The 15,038-nt window shown below is 41.0% G+C and overlaps 1 protein-coding gene across 4 annotated transcripts in view; it reads right to left on the reverse strand.

The window, feature by feature from the left end:
• Positions 1-519: 519 nt before the first annotated feature.
• PLS3 (plastin 3) overlaps positions 520-15,038 on the reverse strand; it is a 132,163-nt gene continuing 117,644 nt past the window's right edge. For all 4 annotated transcript variants that reach the window (XM_077448119.1, XM_077447882.1, XM_077448041.1 and 1 more), the window contains 5 exons: positions 13,822-13,936; positions 13,588-13,721; positions 11,990-12,113; positions 8,993-9,117; positions 520-2,604 (listed from right to left, as the gene is read on the reverse strand). In XM_077448119.1, the coding sequence (XP_077304245.1) occupies positions 2,472-2,604; positions 8,993-9,117; positions 11,990-12,113; positions 13,588-13,721; positions 13,822-13,936 (631 nt within the window). In that variant the 3' untranslated portion in view covers positions 520-2,471. The remainder of the gene's footprint in view (positions 2,605-8,992; positions 9,118-11,989; positions 12,114-13,587; positions 13,722-13,821; positions 13,937-15,038) is intronic.

Here is a 15,038-nt window from a genome sequence, read left to right on the forward strand (position 1 = left end):
ATATGATTTAATTTTTATCCTGACACATTCTTACCCCCCTCCCCTTTAGTATTACCACAGAGATAGAACGTTTATTTTCATATAGAATGGCATTGACCTCATCCTATAGGTATACCCGATATGGTCATTTACATACATTTTATGATTTAAAATAAAGATTACGTTTTAGTCAACTGGCCTTTTGGTGCATAGGGAAGCGTACCCTTGTCTAGTTCTAGTCAGTCAAGTAATTTTGCCACAGTTAAGTTATATCACTAGCAAAGTTGTATATATTCATACAGAATTACCTGAATGTCCATAGCTTAGCTGCAGGTTTACGTTAAAGTAAACATATCTATAAGAAACCAAAATGTGTGCCAACGTAAAATACATTAGTTTGCATTTTAATTCATTTATTCCATCATGGTTTTCTACCAAACCCTCAAATGTACCAACATTTTTATACTGAAAGCAAAATAAATGTAAAAATAGTCAAGAAAACCCTTTATCTCAATTTGATACCAACACCAAGCCAAGGGACATGCTGAAACAGTTTCTTTATTTGAGTTCTGCTTTGCCATCATATCATTTTTCAACAGCATAAAATAGCAGCATGATCGTAAAAATCTAGCAAACAGGTCGCCAAAGCTATATAAATATATGCAAATATAGATGTTAAAGTAACTTAATTCTTTGGCCCTTTTTTTCTCAGATGCAAATACATACTGCTATGCAGTGTATGGTCCTCGGCAGGAATGAAACCAGCAATTCCAGATAAAACAGGTCAGTTTGAGTATATAGAACCTTTAAATAAAAATTGTTACAAAAAATAAATGTTCATGCAGGCATTATACAAAAAAAAAAAAAAAATGGTAATGTATGAAGTTTGAACCAAGATACACACAAAAATGCATTCATGTTAAACTATCAATCACATTCGCAAAATAAAACCCAGGAATGATATATGCAAACAGAAAAACTAAGCAGAAAAGGAAAGATGTCCTATGGTTTTGGTTAGAAGTGCCTTTATAATATGGTTATTTCCAGAATGTTTCCCAGATGACTGTCACACACCCAGTGGAAGCAGCCACTGACTGCACTAGTAACCAACTGAACATGATTTTTTTTTATTGTTTACATGACTCATACCAAAGAAAGGCAACTGGCTACCACAGGGCAGTGTTAGCCTAGCCCACAAAACACTACCAAGAAAGCACAAAGGTGTTTTAGCAGCCCAGTAGGCCTTGTTATGCCCAGATTTGCCAAGGTGTACATATTTTTGCAGTGACATAATTGTAATGTTAACAGCAAATTTCCAGAGTACATGCACAAATAAGAGAACTGCAACACCCCAATGTGTACAAACAAGTGGAAACATGAGGTTCCTTTTAAGTTAAAGTTATTGTTTTTTCTCCCCGACATCAATACTTTTTGGCTTGCTAACCTAGAACAAGCATGAATATCAGGACTCCCGACATTAATGGTTGCTTACTTTTTCCCTGTGATGGGCTTAAACTACTGGAGCCAGAGTATTATTAGGACAGACACGTATAATTTCCAGAGGTATGCAAGCAATGGGACCCTGTATTTTTCCTTTAAATGACAGGATTCATGAAGCAGTTGAGGAAACCATGGTTGCATTATTTACTCCACTGTACTATAAGATTAGGACTTCTGGACAAATAGCATTAACATTCACAGCATCCAATCAACCAATGGTTTGTAGGATTCAGGCTAATGAAAACTAACATAATTGGGTATTGTACATTGCTGTACTGCACAACGCTATTCAACTGGCCGGGGGAAGCCACCTTGTGTAAATAAAAGATTTGGCGTGAGTCACATGTTCCTCCATACCCATAAGCACCAGCATTTTCTTTACTTCCAGCAGCTGAACACCGCAGTGGGGAGTGAGAAAAGGGCTGGTATGTGTTGATTGGGGGGGGTTTAAACAATTTGTTGCTTTACCCTGCATTAACAAAGCACATGGTTTGATTTAAGGAGAAACACATTTCTAATTTTATGGCCCAAAGAAACCAATTTTTATTCATATTCTCTCATACTGCACTAAGAGAAATAGTTCAATCTAACTGGTTGAGTAATCAAGACTGCTTTCTTTCAGGCATGTTGAAGCCCTGCAGGAGAAAAGGCAACAAGGTATTTATTGCACCTTTGTCATGACATACCCTCAAAATTTATTGCTTGGAATTTCTAAAGCGGAAGATCAAAGAGCAAAAAATAAGGTCACGAGTGGTCCAAGCTTGAATGCATTTTGGTATGATCTTGAAGGTTCAGCTGGGAAAGAGCACTTGTGGCATACAGTGCTGCTTCCTGAGAATAGGGTAGTTTCTAATGTTCACGCAAACCTGAAAGTCTTGCCACCATCAAAAACGTTTTTATGTTGGCAGTACGGAAAGGCCTCGGACTGCCACGTCTTGAAAGCCATACACCCTGCGAGTCTCACACTCCTCCACAGCTGAAAACAAGTACAGTTACACCTTCTTCATCCCTCGGCCCATCAAACAAGCAAACACTGTCATAACCATCTTGGGCTTCACTTCCACAAGGTCATCAGGAAGGGCGTATACTTTTGCTCCAATTCTTCTGGCCATGGACACAGCATATCTAGAGCAATAATAAGATATATTAGGGGAAAAAAAAAAAAAAACACAACTCAGGGGACATCACCCACTGTCTCTCCACCTTATTATAATCAGATCAGAGAATGTTTTGTATTCGTTCAGAAAATAAAAAAATACCCATGCCAAGCAGTAGACTTATCTGAATTTTCGAATTACAATAGCACTGATGATTAACGCATTCGAACAAAAAAATATAAAAATTGGACAAAATTCGAATCCAAATAAATTCGAATAGTCTTCAAATTAAATTCAAATGTTTTTCAAATAGTTTTCAATTTGTTTAGCAATTTCCAAAGAGAATAGAATAGGGGAGAAAAATGACCATAAACAGAAAATATAATATGAGTGAAACAGAACAAAATAGAATGAAAAATAAAACTGAATAGAATAAAATAAAAATAACTATATTCTGAAATTCGAATACATAAGAAAATAGAATAGAAAAGAAAACAGAATAGAAAGAATAACCATTTCCCAAAATTCAAATGGAATCAATTCGAATAGAAAACAGAATATAGAAAAAAAAAAAAACAGAATAGAAAAAAAATGGAATAGAAAAAGAATAAAATAAAAAAAAAATAGAAATATAATAATTTTCCAAAATTCAAATAGAATCAATTCAAATTTGAATAGAAAATAGATTAGAATAGGAAGATGGTTACATTTTCTATTCTATTTTTTTCTATTCTTATTTTGTATTCTAATCTATTCTTTTCTATTCTATTAATATTTGAATGGATTCTATTTGAATTTTGGGAAATAGTTATTTTTCTTTTAATTTTTCTGTTTTTTAATTCTATTCTTTCGTATTCTATTTTTTTTTCTATTCACATTTCTGAAGGTGGTTATATTCTTTTCTATTTTTTTTTCTATTCTATTCCTTTATTTTCTATTCCATTTTATTCTCTTTGGAAAGCAAATCTAAATATATTCGAATACTATTCTAAATGGTTCCTAAAACAATTTAAAAAAAAATGTGAAAACGAACAAAAATTCCGAAAACTAATTAAATGGATTAAACAATTTAAAACAAATTTATGTAAATGAAGAATCAAAATACATTTTTTAGTTCTGCACGTCTACCGAGACGCCAACCTGCTGTGTTCACAATAAATGAGGCTTCTCAGCAAAGGAACTGGAAGTAACTGAATATCATTGGTGTAGTGATGACTACTTAAGTGATTTCCAGCTTCCAGGGGCATCAGCAAGGTACATCACATACATAGTTGCATTGCTCCAAGTTGGACCAATGTTATGATGTAAAAAAACATACTACACCTGGAATTCACCTATAATTGCTTGCCGACCAGCCGCCGTCATACAGCGGCAGGTTGGCATGATCCCATGAATCGCCTTCATTGTACGTCGGCTCATGGGCTTGAGATAACAGGCGCATGTCCACTGCATTGCAGGTGTGCTGATGCTCGTGGCCAACAGTTGCAATGACCGCTGGCTACAAGCGATCACGGGCATGGGAGGGCATGTAAACACACAAATCCCTGTTATGTGTTAAATGACAGATTGTAAGTTCCTACTAGCTAGGAACCACGATCTGTCATCCCCATCCCCCTACAGTTAGAAACATACAGGGAACACAGTTAACCTCTTGATCTGCCCCTAGTGTTAACCCCTTCCCTGCCAGTGACATTTTTGTAGCACTGATCACTGTATAAATGGCAATGGTCCCAAAAATGCGTCAAGCATCCGATGTGTCTGCATAATGTCGGAGTTCTGATAAAAATCGTAGATCGCCGCCATTACTAGTAAAAAAAAAAAAAAAAAAAATTATATATGCTAAAAATCTATCCCATTTTGTAGATGCTATAACTTTTGTGCAAACCAATATACACTTGTGATTTTATTTACCAAAAATATGTAGAAGAATACATATTGGCCTAAACTGAGAAAAAAAAATTGCTTTTTTAAAAGCCAAATGGGGATATTTATTATAACAAAAAGAACAAACTATTGTGTTTCTTCAAAATTGTCGCTTTTTTTTATAGCGCAAAAAAAAAAAACCCACAGAGGCAATCAAATACCACCAAAAGAAAGATTCATTTTTTTTGGGGGGGGGGGGGGGGGGGGGCATCAATCTTGTTTGGCCGCAGCATGGCCAAGTACCTGTGTTCCCTCCCCAAACATTTAGCTGTGATCCAGTTTTGCCACGGCTGGGTCTATTATCGGTGCCGCTTCCCAGATCTTCCAGATTACACATGAGGGTACTGAAGGTAGCAGAGCCATAGGTCCATTAAAAGAAAAAGCTCTGGTGCCATAATGTCTCAACAATAAACAAATAACCAAGGACTAGGCAAGAGGCTGCAACAATCAATAAATTACAGGTATTGATTCCTGGAACGGCTGGATCTAATAAAATCATATACATTTTATTGTTGAGACATCGTGGTGCCAGATTTTTTTTTTATCTAATATTGGACATTTGAATGTCGCAGTATTGGGGCTGAGCACATGAGTATCTCATCCTATTAATTGGGGCTATTTTGGGGTAGTAGGTAGGTAAAAAAAAAAAAAAAAAGGGAAAGAAAAATCATCCTATAATGCAAGTGTAGGTCCTCAGGTTTTTTTTTTTAAATAAAGTAAGCGTTTAATATCACTATGGTAATTGCTATCGATTCCACTGTAGGGGCTCCATAAAAAAAAAAAAAAAAAAAAGAGAAAAAAGTTTTGTACTCAGCATAAAATCCTTTTCTCTGAAGTTCATTGACGGACGAGCTCCATTAATCTTGACCGTAGGGTTATTAAAACCCACAGTCAGTCAAGGCTGATATCTGTCCCTTGATGGTGCTCAAGGCCAACTTCTGGTCCACTCCACACTGTAAGAACAGCAGGATCCTGGATACTGAATAGGTGCGTGGACGCCGCACCCACCTCCTCACACATGGAGATATAAGCTTTCCATGTACGATGGTATATCTTCCGAGAAGATGAGTTTTGTGCCCTCAGCATAGTGGAAATTACCGAGTGACAGATCTCGGTTCCTTAGCACCTGGCTTTGAACAGCCATGCCGTTAAAACCAGCGACGGTAAAGCAGGATGGAGTATAGGACCTTGTGACAGAAGGTCTTCTCACATCAGCAACCACTAAGGAGCATCCGCCACCAGGCGTACCAGGTCAGCGTAACCAAGGACACCGAGGCCAATCTGGGGCAATCAGTATTACTAGAATCCCCTCGGCCTCCACTCTGCTGAGCAGACGTGGTAACAGTTTGAGCGGAGGGAAGGCATAAATCAGCCGGTACTGCTCCCAAGGATCTCTTGTCCTAGACACGAATCTTCGCACCTTTTGATTGAGCCGAGAGGGCAGAAGATCCACATCTGGTGTGCCCCACAGCAGGCAAAGAAGCCTGAACACCTCCTGATGCAGTGACCATTGTCCTGGGTCCAGCATCTGGCAACTTAGATAGTCCGCCTGCCAGTTTTCAACTCCCAGTATGTATATGGCTGACAGGGCCGGAATGTGTCGCTCTGCCCACCGAAGGATGTGAGCGATCTCCCGTGCTGCAGCCGAGCTTCTTGTTCCTCCTTGATGGTTGACATATGCCACCGCTGTGGCGTTGTCTGACTGGATTCTGATCAGACGACCTCGTAGTCTCATCAACCATGTGGAGAGACATAGCCTGATTGCTCGAAGCTCAAGCACAATGATCGGCAGCTGGGATTCTTCCCTCAACCAGGGACCCTGGGTCGATTGTACTCCCAGTACTCCTCCCCAGCTGGTAAGACTGGCGTCCGTTGTGATCACCCTCCAATGAAGAGGCAGGAACGATTTCCCGGACCGAAGGGCCAGAGATCTCAGCCACCAGAGAAGAGAACCCCTAACTGGCTCACCCGAATCTGTTGATCCAGGGATAACGGAGATTTGTCTCATTTTGACAATATCTCCTCCTGCAAGACTCTGGTGTGAAATTGGGCCTCCTTGGCAACGATGAGGCCCAGAGCTCGCATGCAGAAACGCAGCAATGACTGCCTGCGGTTCATCAACAGCTTCATCGGGGCTCTGAGAGTCTGTTTCTCCCTTCAGACAAGCTGCACTCTCACTTCCACAGAGTCCAGCAGTAGGCCTATGTACTCCAGGTGCTGGGTTGGCACTAACACCGACTTTTTGAGGTTCAACACCCACCCAAAATCCTGTAGGGTTCGCATGGTGAGCGCCACATCCTCCCTTAATTCTGGAGGCGGAAGCTGCTCTCAGAAGGAGATTGTCTAGGTAACCCACAATTGCGATCCCACATTGCCGCAACACCACAAAAATTGGAGCAAATACCTTGGTAAAGACTCAGGGTGCTGAAGCCAGGCCAAAGGGGAGAGCCACAAATTGGTAGTGGTCTTCCCCCTACTGCAAATCGCAGAAACCTCTGAAGCCTGAGGCATATGGTATGTGCAGGTACATGTCCTGGATATCCAGAGACGCCAGGGAGTCCCCCTGATTGAGTGCAGCAACTAAGGAGCAAACCGATTCCATTCTGAACCTCTGCACTTTCACAAAGCAATAGAGGCCTTTCAGGTCCAGGATTGGACGTACCCCTTTTCTTTTTGGGGACTACAGATTGGAATAGAATCCCTGAAACCTTTAAGTTTCTGGAACAGGCACCATCACCCCGCGGCTGAGCAGGTCCCTTACTGCCCCAAACAGGGCCTCCTGGCGAGCTGGGAGTAAGGGTATACTGGAGGGAAAAAATCTGTTTGGTGGCCAAGAGAGGAATTCCATCTACCCATTCGGACAGCCAAGAGGCCCACCGAGCTGCAAACTCCCGAAGGCGACCCCACACCCGTGGGTCGGGCGGAGGCAAACCTTCATGCGGTAGCACTTTTGTTCGCAGGCTTGCTGGGTTTGCAAGGCCAAGGATGCTTCTGTCCCTCAGTAGTCACCCTGTCGGACTGGGAGCATTTACCTGAGGTCCCGGGCAGATGAAAAAGCTTCTTTTGAGTGGAAAATGAGGGTCCTTGCCTGCGGCGTGGCTCCTTACCCTTCTTGGACTGTGGGGGCAACATGCTCTTCCCACCCGTGACATTTAGGGATGCACCGAATGGGTTTTTTGGTTCCTGAAACCGACACCGAAAATAAATCTTCCTAGATCCCGAAAACCGAAACGGCACCGATACCGAAATCGACTGTTTTAAAAAAATGTTTTTGTACAGGAGAGGGTCAGAGACTGCAGACATGCTACAGGAGAGGGTCAGAGACTGCAGACATGCTACAGGAGAGGGTCAGAGACTGCAGACATGCTACAGGAGATCAATGCAGCATCACCAGTGTGTATGTATATATATATATATATATATATATATATATATATATATATATATATATATATATATATATATATATATATATATATATATATACACACATATACATATACACACACATATACACACACACACACAGTCTTTAAAAATTGTCAGCTGCAGCTCTGTACCTTATTCTCCATGCTGGGTACTGCACTCTAGGGGGAGGCAGAAAGCCCAGCACACACTGCTAGACACCTCTCCCTTGCTTTCACTTTCATAGTAAACAGCGTGCCCGAGCTCCTGCACAGCCGATTTACACATCTGCTGAGGAGCCATATGCAGCCACCGCTGGGGAGAGGGGGACTTTACAGCGAGACACCACGGGCAAGGAGGGAGGGGAGGAGGAGAGACTAAAGATGGAATGACACCCCCTGATGGGCGGGGCCAATCCCAGCAGGCCCCGCCCCGTTTTTGGCCCCAGTATCGGTGAAAATTCTTTCGGCTTTTTGCCGAAAGGGCCATTTTCGGGACGATATGTTTCGGCGGCCGAAGTTCCAGTGCATCTCTAGTGACATTCTTAATAATGTCATCCAACGAGGCTCCAAATAGCCGCTTACCAAGGAAGGGCAAATCCAACAAGGCTTTTTTAGATGCCTGGTCCGCAGACCAGCCTTTTAGCCAGATCAATTCAAGACAGGGGGAATCAGATGGCCCTGCTCATTAGAGCTTATAATCTTGGAGGGAGGGTCAAGTTACAAAAGGGTAATAGCTGTGGGGGGGTGAGCTCATGGAGAAAAAAGTGCAGTTGTTAGATGGAGGCAGGATAGGCTTCTCTGAAGAGGAAAGTTTTCAGGGATCGCCTAAAAGTGGCTAAATTTGGAGACATTCTGACAGATTGGGGTAGTGAGTTCCAGAGGATGGGCAAGGAACAATGCCGAGTTGTTCAACATTTAGAAACAAATATGAAGCCATTACAGAAATAAACCAGTTCTTACCCCACTGGCAGAACATCCTAACAGACAACTAAGAATTCAGCTCTCGGTAAACAATGGCTGCCAAAAAGCCATGGAACAAAAGCCATTAAGCTCATTACCATGTCAACAAAACGAAGACACACTTACTTGGCATTCTGCTGTTTGTCTTCATCGGAGAGTGAACCGGTCTTAACAAGGTCATAATTAATACTGTTGGGCTGTATAGCATCAATCAGATCCACCACAGGAAGACTAGTGCTGATGGATTTGTCCTGTGGAAAAAGTGGAAAAATGTTGAAGTGAATCCAGCAATAATATGCTAATGCCGAATTAAAGTGGTTGTAAAGTCAGAAGTTTTTTTTTTTTATCGTAATACATTTAAGAAGTGCCAGCAAGGGACCCGAGAAGAGGAGGCTGCTGATAGAAATCGTGGGGCCCCGAACAGACTACATGCAGCAGCAGGATGCATGGGCCTCAACACCATGAGGCTTTAAAATTCTGGTCCGAGGACAAGTTCACTTCCAGCACACTTATCAAATTGTCCATACAGCTGTCCATCACTGTTTGCAATTGGGAACCACCAGAAGGGGCTCCAGACCATGTGACTGTTGTGACAGTGAACCACAGGGATCACGTGATTGGGAAGTTTCCTCCACCTACCAGCATTAACACCTACATAATGGGCTGTTGGGATGTGGCAGCAAGGGGTTAAAAGAGCAAATAAGAAAATAAAATGCAAGTCAACTGTGAACAAGAATCTTAATTTGCAAAATTCAACTTTTCCTAGTCAAAACTTTTTTGACCCTGCCCCCACCTATTTTGGAACTAACCGTCAGCCTCATTGGTCAAAAGAAAGATTAGAAATAGGAACAAGCTTAAAGGCCAAGTTGACCTTTTGGGAAAAAAATAAATGCACATTTTTGCAGGTAAAAAAAAAAAGTGCAATTATTTTTTTCCACTCTGCAGCCTGTGAGGCATTACAACCACAATCAGCAACACCAGGCTCCTGAAGGCAATCAGCACAGCTGCCTACCAATACCTTGTATAGGGCTGGCAGTTAGCGAATGGCCCAAACATCTCCATCATTCATTTTGTGACTTAAGGAACTACAAACTGTCAGCCATGGAGGCTGAAAGTAGATGTAGTTTATTTTCAGAACTCTAAATTAATGATGTGGTCATGTGGGCGGGGCCCCACGGTTTTTAAATTCTGACAGCAGGGGTGGGGAGAGGATCAAACGCCTACTGTCATAGGAGGAGGGAGGAACGAAGGGAGGAGTAGAGGAGGCAGGAGCTGAAATATGCTTTATGTTTCACACTAAATATGGATGTAACATGTTACAAAAGTGAACTTATCCTTTAAATCCTTTAGTTTAAAGTGTATGCAAGGGCAAAAAAAAAAAAAAAAAAAACATGCATGTCTCTGGAATACATGCACATTGTTTCATATTTTATTCTGCCATAAATCCAGTGTTCCTAACTTCCCATTTAAGAACTGAAATCTCTACAGAAATCTGCCTATTTTTGCCCATCGACATCACTCTACCCCCCCAAGCAACACTATGTTAGGACCCACTCTAGCGAGTAAAATTTGGGGGTAAATTTGGGGTATGCCTGGACATATACCATATTTAAAAGGCAAGTTCACCTTTATGGAAAATCTGTAAAGTAACTTCACTCTGGACCCCATACCACCCAGTCCAGATTTCCATAATCCCCTGCTGTCAAAGCTGCTCCACTGGTGAGGGGATTTGAAACTCCTGTGGCTTAATCGTGTGTCCATATTGCTTAGCCAGTATGGATCACATGGACTGTGCAGACCAATCAGCACCTGCTTAGCCCATACTGTCATCACTGCAAGGAGAGAAAGCCACAGGGATTTCAAATACTTGAACTGGTGAAGCTGCTTTCCTGTAACCGACAGCGGGGGACCGCGGCATTCTGGTACAGTGGAACCAGGTAGGATGGGGAAGGGATCCAGTGTCAGATTTTCTGTCAAGATGAACTTACACTTTAAATGTCAGTTATTCACAGCATGCCTTGAACGTAACCATTTTGGGAAATTGTAAATTTGTTGTTTAGATCTGCTTTAGGAGAGATTCTTGCTGCCTTCATAACAGTCAGACTATGGAGAAAATTTACACTTTAGTTCCAAATATGACCAGCACTTACATGACTATTTCCCTGCCCTAGAACGTCAAGTTCAAGAGTCTGCTTGAGACCCACTATGCACAACAGCAAACTGCCCACTAAGCCAATAGCACCACAAAAGATGGAAGTGACTCAAAGGCATTTATTGCAGTCTGTATTGTTTGACAGCTCCAGTAAAACCAATTTATTAAGACATACATCAGAACGTTGTCCTATTGAAAGGGTTTGTGACTGTCAGGTTTCCTCATTTGGGAAAAAAGAAATGTTTAGCTTCTGTGCGCCAGGGCTACGTAAAACTCTAAATTGACAGGTATACAAAACCTGTGTGAGCTTAAGCATTTTTTATTTCCCTTGTGTGTCAATTTTGTTATTTACACAGCGTTCAGCTTTAAAGATGAGTTCACCTTTTTACAAAAAATAAATGCACATTTTTTAGCTGGAAAACAATTAGCAATTATTTTATAACAGGAGCCTGTAAAGCATTTGACCAATAATCAGCAGACGGCTGATGTCATGCAGGACTCCTGCAGACCTGTCTATCTTCTTGCTCGTACCTCACGCGGGCAAGGCGATACACTGACAGGAAGAATAAAACCTCCACAGCTCTCACAGCACCATGGTAGTTCATTGAGAACTAAAAGCTGACAGCTGCGAAGAAATTTTTATTACCAGAACACAGAGTGATGGGGCCATGCAGGGCTTTGCCCACTTGACAGCTAGCGGGGGGGAGAAGATCCCCACTAGCTATCAGAGCAGGGAATTGGGACAGTCCTTTCATAACATGTTACACCCTAAATATGGGTGTAACATATTATAAAAGGTGAACTTATTTTTTTAAAGAAACAGCTCATGTCAATTGGCCAATTATTGTTGAACACTTTCTATTTACCCATTGAGGCACAGTGTAAAAAAGAATAGAATGGGATAAAAATCACAGGCAAACCTAAAAGCCAAACATCGTCAGATTTGTTTTTTTATATCTATGTAGTAGTACCTTAAAATTCTGAATAGATGAGGTCTTCCCAGCGTCAGCCAAAGTGCTGTTCACCCAGTTGACAATAGTGTCATCATTTGCCTTGGCACCATCACCCAGATCCTCCAGCACATTCAGTGTATACCTAAGGAACAAAGGCACAATTACTGCTAAAAGCAACACCTGGACTTGAGGTTAAATTGCACTCAGTGCTCTTACACATTGCCATATTTTAGGTGTACAGAATACATTACGGCTGTCTAGTTGTGGTGCTGGGATGCTGCAGCTGGCGTTTGCCTACAGACATGCATTGCAAAAAATTCAGGATGTGGCTATGCTCACGTAAATATTGTATCCTGCGTTTACACACGCACCCGTATACAAGTATTTTTCACAAAGTAAAATGTCATGCTTTGAAAAACACACTGTGTAAACGTGAGTGGCAACATGCCCATGCACATAGCTGCATATGAAGTTTTGTGTCATTACCCATCTATGGGCAAAACTACCCAACTACTGCATTCATTTACTCTAAGCTTATATGCCATGAATATGGTTGCGTGCCAGAGCCCTTAAAAGAATGAAAAATAAATTGTATTATTGCTGGCTAAATAAATATCTTTTAGTGCATTGTTAAAAGTAAGAAGGTATTTAAACCCAAGGTGATAACCAGGGGAAGAAACCTTTCCTTAAAGTTCACAAAATAAGCAGCAAAGCTGTTCCAGGTAAGTCTAGGCACCATGAAGCCTTGAAATATATTTTCAGCTATTGGAGACCCCTGCTGAAAATTCTACCTACATTGTGTGGTATGTTGGCGTGAACACTAAATTGTAGAACATTTTGTATACAAGGATAAATATGGCATGCCTAGCCTATTTTACACCCTGGGCAGATACTTTCTATACCATCCTACTCTGTACAACAATATTTATAGTAATCTTGAATTCAAATCAATAAAAACAGAAAAGAAAAACTGTAAAAATGTTCACACACAAAACCACCCCCCCCCCCCCCCCGCCCCCATTGATCCGTGGCACATTCTTGCTGGGATTTTATCGCATTTGCGGTGTGGTTTTTAAAGGACACCACTGGTGTGTTTTTGCCACAATTTTACTGGGTTTTACATTGCTTTTAATGGGAAGGTGTGTTTTTAGATCCCCAAACATGCTCCAAAGATGCTGCTAGCAGGATTTTTTTTCACCGCCCCACTATGAACACATTCAGTGGTTTTAAAAGGGAAGCATTTTTGAGCCTTTAAGGTTTATTTTTTTATGCAAAAGCCCTTGAAAAACTCCGCAGTGTAAAAAGGGCCCTCACATTGGCGATCAGTGTCGATAAGAGATCAATTCCCCATTGAACCCTAGATAGATTTGCTAGATTTATAATCTGATTCTGGGCACAATACATTGAGAGGCATTTACTAAGACTAGAGCAGACAGAACCGGGAGCAGCTATGAATGGAAACCAATCAGCCTCTAGCTTTCACTTTTCTAAGCTTATCTGAACAAGCTGAACTTATCAGCTGATTGGTTATGATGCACAGCTGCTCCAGTTTCAACAACCCCCCACCTTAATTGTTTCCTAACCGGTTATCGCTGTGCATAAAGTGCTGCACTTACCTTCTCATGAGTTGCCAGACTAATGCAAGTGTGAGAGTTGGGTTTCCATCATTGAGGTCCTGCCCACCAATACCCACTAATGAGAATTTAGCAGGAGATTTTCCCAGGTCAACTGCATAATTACAGTTCTCAAGCTGAGAAGAAAGAAAAGACATTACATAAAACCAAGCACTAGTGCCATTTTTGCTTCTAATTCACACGTACAAGAACACAGACCTCTTGGCGTTCACTTACCTTTTTCATGTTTGCTCCAAGTTTGGGATATGGGGGCTTGTTTACTTTACTCCAGTCAACAGGAACCTTAATCTTCTCATATAATTGTAAAATTACTAGAGAGTCTTGTAGGTCGCTGGAATTTCAAAAATAAACCATGTTACATAAAATGTTAAAGTGTTTGTACTGCAGGGGTAGGGGCTGAGGCATTTGTCTCAATATTCATAAAAAATAAAAAAAATAAAAAAAAGGCACATGAAAACATATTGAGAATGTTTTCTTTTTTTACAGAATATGTAAAAGTAGAATGTGTGAAAGCACATCAACGCTCAGAGGCAAAAATGTCACTCATTCATTAAAAAGAAAACTGGCACAAAAGAAACAGAATTAGAACGCAGAGTTGACAAAACACAAATGGTTTTCTTTATAGAAACATTACCACACTGTAGTGAACTAGGTCAAGAAAAATTGCAATTGGCTGCCCAAAGCTGTCCTTGCTTCATACATTGATAAATTAGGCTGATAATGCTACTTAAGCTTCCTAATGCGAGCATCTTAAAAAAACTCCATCTACAACATCTATACTCTACCCATAACAGGGTTCCATCCTTATCGATACATTCATCTGGCAGTGCCCCTTCAGTGCCACTGTGGTCATGACAGGCTCTGGTAAGATTTATGCTATATAAAAAGAGATCAAGTCTGTAGGAGTTCTTTATATTATGTCTTGGAAGAATCCTGCAGAATACCCATAACAGCTGTAGCGCCACCTGAAATGAACGAAATGGCTGCACACTAAAGTAATGATCCAAGATCGTTTATTGGACATCCCAAGTAACACCACAGGACCAGATGCCACACAGTTCAGATGTGCTTAATCATTACTGTAAGGCCTGTCAAAGCAACAATGGCAGTGGTAAGATGTTTTGGCTATGCTCCTAGACATTTTTAACAACCTAGCAGCACATCAACCCCTGCCCACTTAATTAAAAATGAAGCGATCCACTGATGCTGGTCCATTAAAATTACTTTAACCGCTTCCATACCAGGCCAATTCTGGCATTCCTCTCCTACATGTAAAAAACTATTTTTTAGAAGATTACTTAGAACCCCTAAACATATATATTTTTTATAGCAGAGACCCTAAGGAATAAAATGGCAGGCATTGCAATTTTTTATGTTACACCATATTTGCGCAGCAATTTTCAAATATCCTTTATGGAATAACACTTTAATAT

Source organism: Lithobates pipiens, unplaced genomic scaffold, assembly GCF_037356315.1.
Source record: "Lithobates pipiens isolate NorthernLeopardFrog02 unplaced genomic scaffold, aLitPip1_a1.2 Scaffold_1, whole genome shotgun sequence".
Taxonomy (NCBI): Eukaryota; Metazoa; Chordata; class Amphibia; order Anura; family Ranidae; genus Lithobates; species Lithobates pipiens.